Source organism: Eriocheir sinensis, chromosome 9 (genome assembly GCF_024679095.1).
Source record: "Eriocheir sinensis breed Jianghai 21 chromosome 9, ASM2467909v1, whole genome shotgun sequence".
In the NCBI taxonomy this organism is placed as follows: Eukaryota; Metazoa; Arthropoda; class Malacostraca; order Decapoda; family Varunidae; genus Eriocheir; species Eriocheir sinensis.
In genome coordinates, this window is record NC_066517.1 from 3,896,798 (window position 1) to 3,914,297 (window position 17,500).

Genomic DNA, 17,500 nt, shown 5'->3' on the forward strand with positions numbered 1-17,500 from the left:
ACAGTTACGGCCTTCAAGAATAGATTAGACAAGTATTTTGAATCCAACCAGCAACTAAGATATTACTCATTGGCGTAATAACGTTAAGTTCTTTCGAATGCTGGTGTCCTTGTCCGGTTTTATCGCCCGGTTAGTGGTAGCAGTAATGGTAGCTCTTTCCTCTTTTTTACATAATTTCCATGCAGTTTTTCCATGCTGCATGGTTCTTTTTCCTTTCATGCCAGCTTTGGTTGGAGGGATGAGGGGGTTGGGAGGAGCCTCCGCCTTTGCTGTCCTTCATCTTCCACCTTTGATTAGTGTAGCTTGTCACAAACAGCCTCGTAAGGACCATCACGTCTGCTGTTGTTTGTTCTTTCTTTGTGTTCCTCTTTCTCCTCCTCCTCCGCCATTGGTAACGATCAAAACAAGCAAAATGACTGTGAAAGGGGCCCTAAGAGCCGATTTCACAGTCCAACACAGTGGCTTTGTAATTGCCCGAACCAAGCCTTTCAATCTTCTACACTCCACAATGGTTGTGTTTTCGATGCAAGAACAGATGAGGCGCATCGTGCTAAAGTGGTCTGACCTGCCTGACCTTAGTTTTGAGTAATAAGCGGTCAAAGTTAATTACTGATTACTACCGAATAAAGTGGTGCAATGTATGGGGAAAATTTATGAAACCTTAGCCACCCCTGGGAAAGTTAATACTTACATCATGGGTTTCTTTTTGGTCCCTGAATGCAGTGCAGTGACAAGTGACTTCCGGAAAGGAGAAAGAATCCAATCCAGGGACTATTTATTGTTGAAAATAGGGGATAATAATTCACAAAAGCGTCGCCTCTGGCGGCAGCCGCCACCGCAGCCGCAATATAGCTCGCAGAGGGTTTAGGGTGGGGGAGCATATTTAAACTACTCCAACCGAACTTTACGACCTAACAGGGGGGGGGTTCTGCCCCACCCCTGGACCCCCCCCTTATGTATATGCGACTTATTTGTGCGAGGAAGGGGGCTTCGTGGTGCAGCGGTTAGCACACTCGGCTCACAACCGAGAGATCCCGGGTTCGATTCCCGGGCGGAGTGGAAAAATTTGGGCGGCTTTTCCGATACCTTATGCCCCTGTCCACCCAGCAGTGAATGGGTACCAGGTATTAATAGGGGGTTGTGTCCCGTCTCCAAGAAATTCTTCACGTACATAAGATCGAAAAAGAAAGTAAAATCCAATATTGGTCCCCTGACAGACGAGACTGGATCTGTAACTCAGGACAGTAAACAGATGGCCAGAATCCTCAAGAGTAACTTTGCATCCGTATTCACAGTCGAGGACATCGAAACCATTCCCGAGGGCCCTGATCCGCCGAGTGAGATCACGCCCCTGGAAATGACTCAATATGCGACCAAGAAGTAAAAAAGTACTTGGACAAACTCGACACGAACAAGTCAACGGGACCCGACAGTTTTTCCCCGCGGTTATTAAAAGAGCTTAAACAACAAATACTTCAACCACTCACTAACATATTCAACCGGTCAGTTCAACTGAAAAAGGTCCCGGAAGACTGGAAGATGGCGAACGTAACACCGATTTTCAAAAAAGGAGACAAAAGCGTTGCATTAAACTACAGGCCCATAAGTTTGACATCAGTGGCAGGAAAAATACTCGAAAAGATTATTAGAGATAAACTTGCTAAGTTTCTAGAAAACAATAATATAATCTCCGACACCCAGCATGGTTTCAGAAACAAGCGCTCCTGCCTAACAAATTTATTAGACTTCTTCCAAGGTATATGTAAGAACTGGGATGCCCACATCCCCAGTGATGTTATATACCTGGACTTTCAGAAAGCCTTCGACAAGGTACCGCACGAACGACTCCTTAAGAAACTGCACTCGGCGGGCATTGGAGCCAATCTGATCGCGTGGATAAGAGATTGGCTCACCGACAGAAAACAACGAGTACTACTCAACGGACAGCCTTCCGATTGGCTTCCAGTCACTAGTGGAGTGCCTCAAGGGTCAGTGCTGGGACCCATCCTCTTCATTATATATATCAATGACCTAGAATCAGGACTGAAATCCACAATATCGAAATTTGCAGATGACACCAAGGTGGGTGGAGATGCCCTCACAAAGACCGACTGCGAAATCATTCAGAAAGACCTCAATCACATTATCGAATGGTCGGAAAAATGGCAAATGTCTTTTAATGTTGACAAATGCAAAGTCATGCACATTGGGTCCCAAAATAGTAACCACACATACATCATGAATGGGAGACCTCTGCAGGCGATGCAGGAGGAAAAGGATCTTGGAGTCACTATCAGCAGTGACCTAAAACACGCGAATCACTGTAAAAAAGCATACAACAAAGCCAACACTATGCTCGGGCTCATAGCGAGGAACTTCGAGTGTAAAACACCAGACGTGATGCTATCCTTGTATAATTCCATGGTAAGACCGCACCTCGAGTATTCAGTACAGTTCTGGTCTCCTAATTACAGAAAGGACATTGATTTACTGGAAAGGATTCAACGACGCGCCACAAAGATGATTCCAACCTTAAGGGCTCAACCGTACGAGGAACGACTCAAGCGACTCAATCTCTTTACATTGGAGAAAAGATGCCTACGAGGGGATATGATTCAAGTCTTCAAGTATCTGAAAAAGTTCAATAACGTCGATTACTCCAAATTCTTTGAACTGCAAACCAACTCAAGAACTAGAAATAACGGTTTACCCATTCAGTCGAGTCGATGTAACACAGACATTGGAAGGAGTTTCTTTTCAAACTGAGTCATCCGCTACTGGAACAATCTTCCCTCAGAAGTAGTAAATGCGAATACCATCAACTCCTTCAAATATAGAATCGACCGTCATTTCGCTGCGTCGGGAGTAAACTGAATAACGAGGGGATTTCATCTGCTCCTCAGTATCGAGGTGCTTTCATCTGCTCATCAAGCCCCAAGTGGCGGTCGAGCAGATTAAATCACCCAAGCGGGCGACCTCTTAATGAGCCAATAGGCTTTCTGTTGCCTTCATTTCCATGTTTCCATGTTTCCTCCTCCTCCTCCTCCTCCTCCTCCACACATAGAGAGGTAAGCGTATTCTGTATTGATCTTCACTTTTGCCTCCCGTCTTCTTTCACAAGGTGTAAGTGTGAAAAGCGGGAAGGAAAGGGAAGGGATGGGAAGGTAAGGAACTGAACCGAGCCGGAAGGAACCGGAAGGGAAGGGGGTGGAAGAGAAGGGAAGGGAAGGGAAGGGAAGGGAAAGGAAGGATGGGGAAAGGAACGGGAAAGAAAGGCAATGGAAGGGAAGCGAAGAGAAGGAAGGAAAGGGAAGGAACTGGAAGAGAGGATACGGGAATGGAAGGGAAGGAAAATGAAGGGAAGATACTACGGGAAGGGAAAGAACGGGGAGGGAAAGGAAGGGACGGGAAGGGAAGGAAAAGGAAGGGAAGGGAAGATACAGGACGGGAAGGGAAGGGAAGGGAAAGGAACGGAAAGGAAGGGATGGGAAGAGAAGAGAAGAGAAGGAAAAAAATAAGAGAAAAGACGGAAAGAGAAGGGAAGGGAACGTCATCTTGAAAAATAAACAAGCTATAACAAACACGTAACAAACATTAACAAGCAGGTAATAAAATCGAGCAAAAAAAAATAGTAACAAGGTAACTTTGTCGCCGGACGCAAACACATGATTTTATTGGCAATTGCATTACTTTAGATTATAGAGTATTTCAATTATTTTTACTGTATTTTATATCATTTATTTTATTTTTCCTATTTTTTATTTTGTTTTATTTTATTTATGTAGTATTCACCATTTTTTGCGTCTTTATTTTATTGACCATAGCATTGTTTTAGATTATAGAGTATTTTATTTTATTTTTTGTCTTATTTTTCACTCATAACAATTTTCATGTTTTTTTAGGTTCGTGTCAGTTAATACGAAGACAGGTTTTAGCGACATGAACTTTTTTTATAACTCAGAACATATACATTTCTCTCCATTCTTCCTTCGTCTAATTCTCCCTCCCTCGCAGTCTAGCAATTCCTGTTCCTCATACAAATCTATTACCCTCCTCAATTCCTAGTTTTGGATGCATGGAATAATTGATTTGATAGCGACATGAACCTTTGTAACAAACCCACGGCGTATAAATTGCTCTCCCTTCTATCTTCGTCTAATTCTCCCTCCCTCGCAGTCTAGTAATTTCTGTTCTCAATGCATGTCTTTTTGGTTTCCTCAATTCCTAAATATGGATGGATATGATTTAATAGCGACTGGAATCATTTAAAATCCCACAACATATGAACTTCTCTCCCTTCCATCTTCGACTAATTCTCCTTCTCTTCCTCGCAGTCTAGTGTTTCCTGTTCTTTATACATGTCTATTAACCTTCCTCGTTCCGCAGACATGGGTTTATTTTTTCTCTTTTGTGCTGGAAGTGAATTTGTGCTGGAAGTGAATTAACGAGAGAAAGTGGAAAGGGAAGGGAAGGGGAAGGGAAGAGACGGAAAGGTAAGGGAAGGGGAGGGAAGGGAAGGGGAAGAAAGGAACGGGAAGGAACGGGAAGGGAATAAATGCGAAGGGAAAGGAAGGGAAGGAATGGGAAGGAAAGAAAAGGAACGGGAAGGGAAGGGAAGGGAATGAATGAGTAGGGAAGATATTGGAAATGAAGAGATAGGAAGGGGAAGTGTAAGGAAAGGAAGGGAAGGGAAAGGAAGAGAAGGGAATAAAAGGGAAGGGAGGGAAAGGAAGGGAAGGGAGGGAAAGGAAGGGAAGGGAGGGAAAGAGAAGGGAAGGGACGGGACTGGGAGGGGTGGGAAGGGAGGTAAAACACGGAAAGGGAAGGGATGAGAACATTTTGGCAAAAACAAACAAACTGGTTTGAAGCACGTAACAAACATTTACAAACAGGAAGCAACAACAGTATCAAGGAAACAGGTAAACAGTATAACACAACAATTAATAAACAAAGTGAAAAACAGTAACAAATAAGTAAACAAACATAAACAAACAGCAACAAACAAACAAACAAACATGTAACAAACAGGATGTGAATGAGTAATGCAACACAATCAACCACCCCGAGCTGTATCCTTCTTTTCCTCTTTCTGACCAATCCTTCACTCCAGTGGACGTACCAAGCCCTTAGGACGAGTTGGTGCACCCTTAACCTTAGTCCCCGACATGTTTGCCGTGTGTGGTGTCGCTGTAAGGCTGGGAGACCTGAGTCCTGGAGGCTGAGCCATGTCATAGTCCTGTGCTGCCCCTTAGAGCGAACCTCCCAACATTAATATATGGCATCCAGTACGTACTTTTCACAGGTCCGGTCGGGGCAGGAGAGCTTCCCTGCCCGAAAACACCTACCCTCTTCTCTTAGGGACCGCCAGGGTGGTGCAGACGAGACACGAGCTCGTGGAGTCAGGCCCGGGGATAATCTCCGGCGGGCTCTCCGTGTGGGTGCCTGGAACGTCCAGACCCTCTCGGATGATCAGCGACTACCCTATCGGTCAGCTAAGCTCAGGAGGCTGAGGGTGGACATAGTGGGACTCTCTGAAACGAAGAGACCTGGCAATGGAGATATCAGTAGAGAGGGTTATACCTACTACTGATCATGCAAGAGTGACTGTGCTCGTTGCAAGGGATTAGCTGTAGCCAATTCTAGCCGACGGCAGTCCTCTGTCGTTGGGGTTACTCCGGTTCATGAGCGTATGATGCTGGTGAGGTTGAAGCACACCTTGGGCTTCATATATCTTATTGCAGTGTACGCCCCTACCGAGATGTGCGGACTTGAGGAGAAAGAGATGTTCTACGCCAAGCTTGACTCTATAGCTGACCAGTGCCCCCACACGCGATACATTTGTTGTCTTGAGCGACCTCAGTGCAGTTACCGGCACAGAGGGAAATGGCTACGAGTTATGTATTGTTCCCCTTGGCTCTGGCACCACGACCGTCAATAGTACACTCCTGAACTTTTCAAAGTCTACATAGAAGGCTGAGGACGGATGGTTCCTGGTTCCAGAGACGCGAGCCTCTCCGCTGGTCTTGGTATAGCAATGCTGGCGGTGTGGTAAAGGAGATCAACCACATCCTTTTTAGTACTCGTTTGGAGGATCTTCCAAAAGTGTAAGGTCTTCCGGAGTGCTGAGTTATTTAATACCAACCACAAACTTCTTGTTGCAAAACTGATGATACACATTAGGTCCTGAAAATTGTCAATATGCAACCCGCCAGGGTTCCATCTTGAGAAAATGAGGGACCAGGCGTGCGCTCAGGAATATGCGGTTGCAGTTTCTAATCGATTTGAAGTACTTGGCACGTTGGATGACCCTGGAGAATTGTGGGATACCTTTAAACGGTAAGGTCTCAAAGCTGCAGGAGGAGTGCATTGGAGAGCGCCCCAGGTCTAGGAATGGCGTTGTATCAATGGAGACACTGGTGAATGTAGAAGAGAGTCATGTTGCCAGGCTGGCTGGGGACTCGGGGCGATACAGAACTCTGTCACGAGGGACTAGAACCCTTTTGAGGAGGAATTAGGAGAGGTCCGTCAGAGATCTCGCTGAGGATGTCGAGAGTTGTTTACGTAAATGCAAACGACCTTAGACCTGCCTTTCGAGCTCTGAAGCTCAGCTCGAAATCCACATCTCAGACGAAAACTATCCGAACGTTTGATGGGCAGATATTATCATATGCGGATGGGTACCAGGCTCGTTAGGCCGAGCACTTTGGGCAGTTGTACACGGCAGAGTCCCCAAGCACACAGCTCACTCTGGCAGGGTTGCACATAGCGACTGCTGATCCACCAACAGACGAAACTCTACCCTCTCTTGCGGAAGTGAGAGTGGCTATGAGGAAGTTGAAGGGTGGATAGCCAGCTGGGATCTGTAATATCAGCGCAGAGATGTTGAAAATTAGGTGTAAAGCAATGAGCCGTGGGTTCCATGCAGTGTCGTCTGCCGTGTGGCAGTCCGGTGCCACTCCCCTTGACTGGAAATGGGGTTGGTTGTCCCTTTCTGGAAAGGGAAAAGGGACCGACAGGACTTCAATTTTCGTGGTATTACACTACTAATTGTGCCGGGCAAGATGCTCGTTCATCTGCCGGTGATACGAAGTCGATCTCATCTGCTAAAGTTTCAGAGACCTGAGCAGTCCTGGTTCACGCCAGGCAAATCAACAATTGACCGGATCCTGACACTTCGCGTCCTCATGGAACGCCGACGTGAGTTTCGACAGGGGCTGCTGGCAGCCTATGTTGATCTCAAGAATGCTTTTAACTTAGTGCATCGTGAGGCACTCTGGGATATTCTGCGGATCCGTGGGATTCCTACAAGGATTATTGACCTGATGACTGGCTTTTATTCTGGAACTGAGAGTGCTGTGAAGTGTGGGGGAGGCGTTTCCGGCTTCTTCCCTGTTAATTCAGGAGTGAGGCAGGGGTGCGTCCTTGCTCCATCACTTTTCAACACTTGCATGGACTGGGTATTAGGCAAAGTTGCTGATCAAAGTCGTTGCGGAGCATCTGTTGGCGACATCAAGGTCACTGATCTTGTTTTTGCTGATGATGCTGTACTCCTCGCGGAATCGTTGGAGGTCCTGTTGATGGCTCTTGAAGTCCTGCATGAGGAGATGAAGCCTCTGGAACTGAAGATATCCTGGGCCTAAACCATGGTCCAGTCGTTTGGAGGCTTGCTGGATGACACAGTTCAGTCTGTCCATGCATGTGGTGAGGATGTCGATGTCACCAAAAGCTTCACATACCTTGGCAGCGTAGTGCATAACAATGGAGGGTCTCACCAGGAAGTCACACGGCGGATTGTGCTGGACCACTGTGTTCTGGACTCGCTCATTACGAGTTTATGGCCTTGTCGATATCCATGCAGACGGCCAAAGATTCGAATCTTTAAGTCGCTTGTGCTCCCAATCTTACTGTATGACTGTGAGACATGGACATTGAATAGAGAATTGGGGAGGCGTGTCGATGCCTTTGGTGCCAAGTGCCTTCGCAGGGTCATTGGATATCGCTGGAACGACTTTGTGTCGAACCAGCGACTACACCGTGAAACTGAATCGAGGCCTGTTGCCAGCTTTGTCTGTGAACGCCAACTCCGGCTATATGGGCACGTGGTGCGCCTCTTGGACGTCGATCCTGCTCACAGGGTTGTTTGTACGAGACAATCCTGAGTGGAGGAGACCAAGGGGACGCCCACGTAACTCATGGTTGGGGCAAATCAGCCAAATCTACCGGGAGGGACTTGGGATGGACGGGGCAGCTGCGTGGGTACTTGCTCGGGAGGACCCCCCGGGAGTATGGACGGCGAGTGAGTGAAGCGACACGCCCCCGGTCGTATGCTCCCTATTAGTAAGCTAGTGATGAGTTTCTCTCTCTCTCTCTCTCTCTCTCTCTCATTCACTCCCGACCTCTCTCATTCACTCCCGACCTCTCCTGAGAGACGGACGTGACCTCACCCCGCTGCGGTCGCTACAGCCTCGCTTACCTGCGTTACCCGCCTTGACAATCCTGTGTTTTCGTTGTGCTCCTGGGTTTGCGTTTGCTTTCACGTGTGTTTGTGTGTTCTTGCTTGTGAACCTTGTGTGTTTCCTGTGATTTCCCGACGCGTGTATCATGTGTGTTCGTTTGTGGATTTTGTGAGTGTGTCTGCCTGTGGTTGCCTCTGTGATTTGTGTTTCCGGTGTTTTTGCGTGTGATTTGGCTGTTTCCGAGTGTTCTACGTGGGTTTCAGAGTGTTTCGAGTGTGTTGTTGTGTTTCCGGTGCTTTTGCGTGTGATTTGGCTGTTTCCGAGTGTTCTACGTGGGTTTCAGAGTGTTTCGAGTGTATTGTTGTGTTTCCGGTGTTTTTGCGAGTGATTTGGGGGTGTTGAATCGTGCTTTTGCTTGAGTTTCTGACTGTTTCTCGTGTGTTTCGAGTGTGTTGTTGTGATCCCGAGTGTTTTCACGTTTGATTTGGTTGTGTCGGGTTGCGTGAGTTTCTCGTGTGTTTCTCGAGTGTTTTTTTTACGTTGTGCTTGCCGACTCCTCACCCTTTGAATTCCCCTGAGGATTCAATCTGCTCCTCCTCACTACACCCTCTTTAAATCCCCTAAAGGATTAACCCTTCCTACTCCCTTTTCCCTCACCTCACCTAAGCCCCCCCCCAACCTCGCTCACCTCACCTGCTCTCTGCTCCTCCTCACTACAAATCCTCTAGAGAACTAGCCCTTCCTACTCCTCCCTCACCTCCACATATTTCTAAGCCCCCCCCCCCCCCTCGCTCACCTCACCTCTTTCCTAACCCTCCTTGATCTCACACACCTCACTCACCCCCTCTCTTTCCCCTTCTTCACTCACCTTACATCCCTTCCTACTCCTCCTCTCTCTCACTTTACCTCCTTTCCTAGACCCCCTCTCACTCACCTCACCTCCTTTCCTAATCCCCTTCACTCTGTGTTTTTATCTCTTTCATTTCAGGCAATCATTAATCACTTTCAGCTAAGATGGCGCCTAAGAAGTGCAGTACTTGTAACGGTAGCTTCTCAGCTCTCTTTTTTACAGGGCGTTCTGTTGTCTGTCGACTGTGTCTCTCCAGGCAGCATCTCGAGACAAGACTTCAGGAGCAAGAAAAGAAGATGGAAGCAGGTCAGAATAAAATAATAGAGCCTTCTCGCACTGTTGCCTCCTTGCAGGGATTCATCCAGGCTAACGTTGCCGTGGTGCCAAACCCTTCTCAAAAGCTATTTGCAACCCATTGACAAAACACCGGGAAACAGTAACGTTGAACATTTGTGCGTGCGAGTAAACATTGCAAAAGTCAATTTAAATATATCTGTCACCTACAGACCTCCCAGGCAATCACTCGATGACGACCTTGAAATGTACAGCGTTTTAAGGCAGTCACTTAATAACAACGACTCACTGATATTAGGAGACTTTAACCTCCCCCATATCGACTGGGCGACACTGTCAGGTACAAAAGGCGAGTCACATAGAATGATCGAATTTCTAGAAGAAAATTATCTAAGCCAAATGGTCTCTGAACCGACTCGACAAAATAACATACTAGACCTTGTTATAACGACCCAAGATAACCTAGTCAGTAGTGTCACGGTAGGAGAACACCTCGGTTCTTGCAATCATAAATTAGTGCGCGTCGACATTAGAGCTCAAACATCAGTGACTGAAAATAAAGTAAAGGTGCCCAATTTCAAAAGAGCTAACTTCGTAGAAATCCGACAAAAACTAACAGAAATACAACTATCAGATGACGGCAATGTAGAGGAAGCCTGGCTAAGCTTTAAAAATCATTTACTCACTCAGCAGAACACATTCGGACCCTTGTGCGAGAAGCGAATAAACACATAAAAGCCCACCTTGGTTTAATAGCGAAATTAAACACTCAGTCAAGGAGAGAAAATTGTTTTACAGGTTAAAGAAAGAACACAGCACGCCCGAAAACATTAGATTTTATAACGATGCCAGGCGACGAGTAAAAAGATTAGTATGTCAGGCAAAGCGTAGATATGAAGAAAACATTGCAGCCAGCTCTAAAAATAATCCAAAATCTTTCTTCAGTTACATAAACAACAGAAAGGCGATCAGAAGTGGAATTGAACCTTTAACAAACAGCGACGGTGCACTAGTCAATGACAGCCAACACATTGCAAACCTCTTGAACAGTTACTTTTCTCGGTGTTTAATACAAACAGTCTTCCTCCCACTACCATCAGCACCAGTACTAATGTAAATCTCGAGCATGCATTGCCTAATTTTGAAATAACAACCGATGAAATCCTTAAAGCTCTCCATTCACTTGAAATAAATAAAAGTCCCGGACCCGATAAAGTACATCCTATACTGAAACAAAGAGCGAAATAGTCTCCTCCCTCACAGCCGTATTCAATATGTTCTTGCGACAAGGCATCGTCCCTTCGGATTGGAAAAAAGGCTAACGTGACACCGATTTTTAAGAAAAGAAACAAAAAAATACCAGGTAACTACCGACCCATTAGTCTAACCTCAATTGTAGGTAAGTTACTTGAGAGCATAATTAGAGACAAAACTGTGAGTTACCTCGAAAGCCACTCATTAATTGGGGATTCACAACATGGCTTCCGTAACAAAAGATCCTGCCTATCAAACCTATTGACCTTTTATAACGACCTCTTCTCAGTTTATGACGTAATCAAATCATTGGACGTAGTCTATCTTGATTTCCAGAAAGCGTTTGATAAAGTCCCACATCATAAATTACTTTATAAATCAAAGCAAATAGGTATTGACGGTCAAGTAAACCAATGAATCGCGAATTGGTTGAGCAACAGACAACAAAGAGTGGTGATTGACGGATTTAACTCAGAGTGGGCGCCAGTCACTAGAAGCGTCCCTCAGGGCTCGGTTCTTGGCCCAGTGCTCTTCATTATTTACATCAACGACATGGATGTTGGACTCAATAATCGCATTAGTAAATTTGCAGGCGACACAAAGATTTGTAACTCGGTTCTCACTGACGAAGACAGGCAAAGCTTCCAAGAGGATTTGCACAAAATTTCAGCCTGGTCGGATAGATGGGAGATGCCCTTTAACGTAGACAAGTGCCAGGTCTTTCAATTTGGAACAAGAAATAAGAAGTTCGATTACGAAATGCGCGGCGTCAAACTCGCAAGCGTTCAATGCGTTAAGGACTTGGGGGTCAAAATCGCGTCAAACCTCAAATTCTCACATCAATGCATCGATGCAGCAAATAAGGCGAACAGAATGTTTTGCTTCATTAAAAGAAACTTTTTATTCAAGAATAAAGATGTAATACTTCCGCTCTACAATAGTTTAGTCAGACCCCACTTGGAATATGTGGTACAGTTTTGGTCTCCTCACCATGCAAAGGACATTGCTAAATTAGAAGGTGTTCAGCGTTGGGCAACAAAAATGATCCCTTCCTTGCGTAACAAATCCTACGAAGAAAGGCTTTCCACCCTTAACATGTTCTCTCTTGAGAAACGTCGCCTCCGAGGAAAACTGATCGAATGTTTTAAAATACTTAATGGTTTCACGAATGTAGACCGAACAAAATTGTTTATGATCGATGTCACTTTGCGAACGAGGAACAATGGCACAAAACTCAAATGTAGACAAGTAAATTCAGACTGCACCAAATTTTTCTTCACCAACGTTGTAGTGCGAGAATGGAATAAGCTCCCACCGTTTGTGGTCCAATGTAACACGATTGACTCCTTTAAAAACAAGCTCGACCATCACTTCCTTGAACTTAATATTAACTAGAGTAGAAAAGCAACGTTTTGGAGCCATCTGATTAATGTAGATTCGCTTAGGTTTAAGGACAGACCACCAGGTCTGGACCATGGGGTCTGTGTGGTCTGATTTTCTATGTAATTCTATGTAATTCTCTCTCTCGCTTGATCGCTCGCTCGCTTGAAGATTATGATAATAGTAGCGTTTGGTGCATACGTGAGAGGTGTTTAATGACGGCTTAATATGAGATGAGAGGAAGGGAAGGGACATGAAGGGAAGGAAGAAAAGGAAAGGGAAGGAAGGAAAGGAAAGGGAAGGACGGAAAGGAAAGGGAAGGGAAGGAAAGGAAAGGAAAGGGAAGGGACGGGGAGGGAATGAAAGGGAAGGAAACGGAAAGGAAGGGAGGAACGGAAGGGAAGGGAGATGAAGGAAAGGCTGTGAAGGGAAGGGCAAGGAAGGGAAGAGAAGGGAAGGAACGGAAAGGGAAGGGAGGGAAAGGACGGGAGGTGAAGAAAAGGGAACGAAAGGAAAGGAAATGATGGGAAGGGAGGGGAGAGAAAGGGAAGGAAAGGGACGGTAATGGAAGGGACAGGGAGGGAAGGAGAGGGACGGTAATGCTGGGTTCACATATTCACGGTTTGTGGTCACGGTGCCCTCCCGACACGCAAAAATGGTGAATCGGCATTGTATCCGTGACTAACCTTGACATACCTTGGATTTCCGGCGCGGCATCGTAACCCCGCCGCGGAAAACCCTGGACGTCGGCAGTGTCTCACGATCATTTTTTTTTTCTTGTACGCCTATAGCGCCGGTAGGCTTCCTTGAGGGGCCAGGATGGTAGTCGGCACCAGCCCGTCATGGCGCAGGCAAGTGTCTATAGTGGCGCCATCTTCTCTTGGCTCTAGCTGCCCCCCGGAACTCCTTCTTGATTCACTGGACGGTTTCCTCTAGAGTCCGGGTTGATGGGTGGTCTTCAAGACAGCATGTGGGTAGTTTTAAGCCACTCGGCGGTTACTGAAAAATCCCAGGTGGTAGCGTGGGGATTCGAACCCGCGTCGTCCATCACGCGGTGAATGTGGGCCCAGCACGCTACCACTCAGCCACTGCTTACCCTTTGGTGCGAGCAAAATGATTGTGGCTCACCCCAACAACTGTCAAATGCCATGACTATCCGGGATGGCATCGGGAAGGGTTCAGGCTAGCACCTGGAGTCCGTCGGGAACGTCGGTAAGCCATCGGAAATAACCGTGATATTCCGGTGGGAAACCTTGGTTTTCCGCCGCTCAGCCACGGTCTGATCACGTGTGTTGCGGATGCCTACCGACCTCATAAAGCTGTCGGGACGCTGCCGGGCTGGGCCAGTGATCTCCCAGCGCGCACATCACCATGACCCAGCGCTCTGACGCCTTCCGTGCACGTGTTGCGGGTCGACGAGCTCGAGTTATTATTATTAGTTGTTTTATCATTGTCTGCATTCTTTCTTTCATCTTTTTTATTCATATCCAGTATATATTTATAATGAAAAGTAAAGTCTTGGATATTTTAAACACTAAAAAGAGCATTCACATGTTGATTCTTTTAAAACATAACAAAAGCATTCACAACTTAGTCAAAACATTATTTCGACAGTACATACATTTATCTAAATGTAAGTCATACTTTCTGATGGTTTTTATCATCATCTGCATTCTGTCATTCATTTTTTTTTATTCATATTCAGTATGAATCTATACTGAAAAGTAAAGTCTTTATATACTGATCGTTAATTACTTCATGGGCATCATCCAAAGCCGGTTGTTGCCCCACCTGCTGCTCCCGATCAGACAGATGCAGCCGCGGCACCTCCACCCTCTGATGTCGAGGCCTGCAGCGGCGAAGAGATGCTACAACAGCTTAGGCGCCGATGTCCGTGAAATACCGGGAAGGCACCTAGGCAACTCCGTAACTTCATCGTGGTCGTCGTGGGTTACCGACTTTAACCGTGGTGATACACTGTCATTTTCCGTGGCCGCCGTAAGTGGGTCGGGAGGGCTCCGGGGTGGGATCGGAAATGGTCCGGGAACGTCGTTCTCGTTCCGGCGTAATACCTTTGTACACCGTTGTACAACCGCCACGGGTAATCCGGCGGTCAGATCGTGGCCAGAGGTCACGGTTTAACCACCTGCTCTCCGGGAGGCCATCGTGGACCACAAACCGTGAATGTGGGAACCCAGCATAAGGGAAGGGACGGGAAGGGAATGAGAGGGACGGGAAGGGAAGGAGAGGGACGGTAAGGGAAGGGACAGGGAGGGAAGGAGAGGGACGGTAAGGGAAGGGACAGGGAGGGAAGGAAAGGGACGGTAAGGGAAGGGAAAGAGAGGACGAAAAATGGAAGAGAAGGAAGGGGAAGAAAAAAGGGAATGAAAAGGATAAGGAGGAGATGGAGAGGAAAGAAAAGAAAGAAGGATTAGAGAGAAGGGAAGATAAAGGAAGAGAGGGGAGAGGTAATATGAGAGAATAAAGTGGGGAGCTGGAAAGAAGGGTTAGGGAGGAATCACTGGTATTATCCTTATTATTATTATTATTATTATTATTATTATTATTATTATTATTATTATTATTATTATTATTATTATTATTATTATTATTATTATTATTATTATTATTATTATTATTATTATTATTATTATTATTATTATTATTATTATTATTATTATTATTATTACTGATCTTATTGCTTTGTCCTTAACTTTGCTAATAGGCCATGTAATATATGTGTTAATGCTTTCCCTTTGTCCCTGTCTGTCTGTCTGTCTGTCTTTCTGTGTTTCTGTCTATCCGTCTGTCTTTAATAGTTAAACATTTTTTTTAGCAATATCATTTTTCAGTACTGCATAAATATGTTAAAAAGGAGGACAGCGTAGTAGTAGTAGTAGTAGTAGTAGTAGTAGTAGTAGTAGTAGTAGTAGTAGTAGTAGTAGTAGTAGTAGTAGTAGTAGTAGTAGTAGTAGTAGTAGTAGTAGTAGTAGTAGTAGTAGTAGTAGTAGTAGTAGTTGTAGTAGTAGTAGTAGTAGTATAGTAGTAGTAGTAGTAGGGGAGTAGTAGGGAGAGGACGTGCTGTGATTAGCTCCTTTGTTTTGTGTCATAAGTTAGGCTGTACAGCCGATACCGCCTTAGATTGTAAACCTTCGTACGCGTGAACGTGCAGTGAACGTAACGAAATATAGTGCAATTTGATGCAAGTGACGATGCAGGTGTTAATTACGAATTACTGCTGGTTGAGAGAGGCCGTATGCTGGCTGGCACTTTGAAAAACACTGGTGTAACGATACATATTGGGTCAGTGGTTACGGAAGAAGGCCCACGTCCCCTCGTTGCTTGTGAGAGACTCTCGACTCTGTGGCGGACGGCCGGAAGGTGGAAAATTGGAAGGCAGAGCTGGGGGAAAGAAGGAGGGAAAGAGGGAGAGAGGGGAAGGGAGGGAAAGAAAGAGAGAGGAGAAGAGGGGGAGAGAGGGGGAGAGGAGGAAGGGGACGGGGAGTGAGAGTAGAGAGGGGAGAGGGAGAGAGAGAAAGGAGAGAGAAGAGAGAGCAAGTTATAGTTTTTCCATGTACATCATCCAATATATTTTCTCAGTATGTCAAATAGTTTAAATGTCAATGATGTATAGGGGAGTGATGAGTTCTGGCAGGCGTGTCGGGACGGGCGGCGGTGGGTCAGTTTTCAAGACCGAGGGCAAACAGTAAACAACCCCTAACCCCTCACCCCACCCCCCTAACGCTACCCACGTACATCCCCTCACTCCCCGTGTCCCCGCTAACCCCGCCCCGCTGCCCAGTAACTTCCCACCCCCGCCCGAGGGCCATAAAACACAGAGTATCTGACTCGGCGAACAGCTGATAATTATATCATAACTACTACTACTACTACTACTCAACTCAAATGTGTAGGGTCAGGTGCATTAGTAAGATTGTAAAGTGTTGGCGAGGAGCAATGGTAGTGGAAAAATAAACAATCATTCTAGTATTACCGTAAAGGCAGAGTAAGCGTATGTAAGTCTGTGTGTATGTATATGGGGGGAGACAAGAGTCAAAGTGGGGTCTGCTACTATTGCTCTATTCATCACCATAAATAGCAACTAAGATACACTATCATGCATAATGGCACCGATATGGAGTCCCCTCAATGTTGCATTTGTTCGTCTCAAAATCAAAACTGTGTTCAGTGTTCGTGCGTAAGACGAGGCCAGCCCTGTGTGAACTGTAAGAGAGGTGGAGATTGTCGAAACCCAAACCCTCAACGGCAGGATGTGGAAAATGGTGAGCAACCACAAGTGGTGCTGGGTGGACAGGCCAATGAAGGCGCTGGAGATGATCAGGTGGAGGGGGGTGCAGGTGGCGAGAGACAAGGGCAGGGTGACCAAGGTGAGGACGCCTCGCGCGAGCTCCGCCTCTGGCAGAGGTGGACACTCGAGGAGACAGAGGAGTGGGTGCGAGACGCTTACAATCATGTGGTAACGTTTTCTCCCAGTAACATATTTGAGGCCCCGAGATGTAACGCCACCAAAACCTTGATAGAGGAGAAAACCTCCCTCATTAGAGCGTACAACAACTCCACTCAAATCGCTCCCTACGCTTTAAAGATTCTGGCCATACTACCGCATCTCATATGCCAACGGACTCACAAAAAGTCGAAACAATCTGTGGACGTGAAGGCGGTACAAAGAAGAATGGAGCTGTGGAGGAAAGGGGACGTCCGGAAGCTACTTTACTAGGCTAAAACACTGCAGGAGAGACTAGGCAGACGTAACATTCGCAAGGAGGACAGTAGCTACAGGGCTAGAAACTTTGCTGACAAGATGAGACAAGGCAAAGTGGCCATGGCAACTAGATCACTGTCAATAGAAGATGAGGCAGCGGGAGTCCTTCCCATGACGGAAGAGACACGCCAGATCCTCAAGGACAAGCATCCAGATGCTAGACCTGCACACCCAGAAATGAAGTTCCTTGGGGACTACACCCTCCTGCATTGAGCTGTCTTCGACCATATTAGCGGTGACGTGATGAAGTACGCCCTTCACACGCAGGGAGCGGCTGGACCATCAGGCTTGGATGCCAAGGGGTGGAAACACCTCCTCAGTAAGAACATCTTTGGTAATCCAGCCGTGGATCTTCGCGACGCAATAGCCGCCCTAGCAAAAAAAATGGCGTCAGAGAATTGCCAACACCTCGAGCCTTTGATGGCCTGCCGGCTCATCCCGCTGGATAAAAAACCAGGTTGTCGCCCCATCGGGATGGGGGAG

At 46.4% G+C, this 17,500-nt stretch overlaps 2 protein-coding genes across 2 annotated transcripts in view; both read left to right on the forward strand.

The window, feature by feature from the left end:
- LOC126996261 (G-protein coupled receptor GRL101-like) overlaps positions 1-5,510 on the forward strand; it is a 140,406-nt gene extending 134,896 nt beyond the window's left edge. Inside the window, exon 14 of the mRNA XM_050856637.1 lies at positions 5,303-5,510. Within this exon, the coding sequence (XP_050712594.1) occupies positions 5,303-5,510 (208 nt within the window). The remainder of the gene's footprint in view (positions 1-5,302) is intronic.
- LOC126995862 (uncharacterized) overlaps positions 1-17,500 on the forward strand; it is an 86,649-nt gene that overhangs the window by 8,419 nt on the left and 60,730 nt on the right. The gene's annotated exons all lie outside the window — the stretch shown is intronic.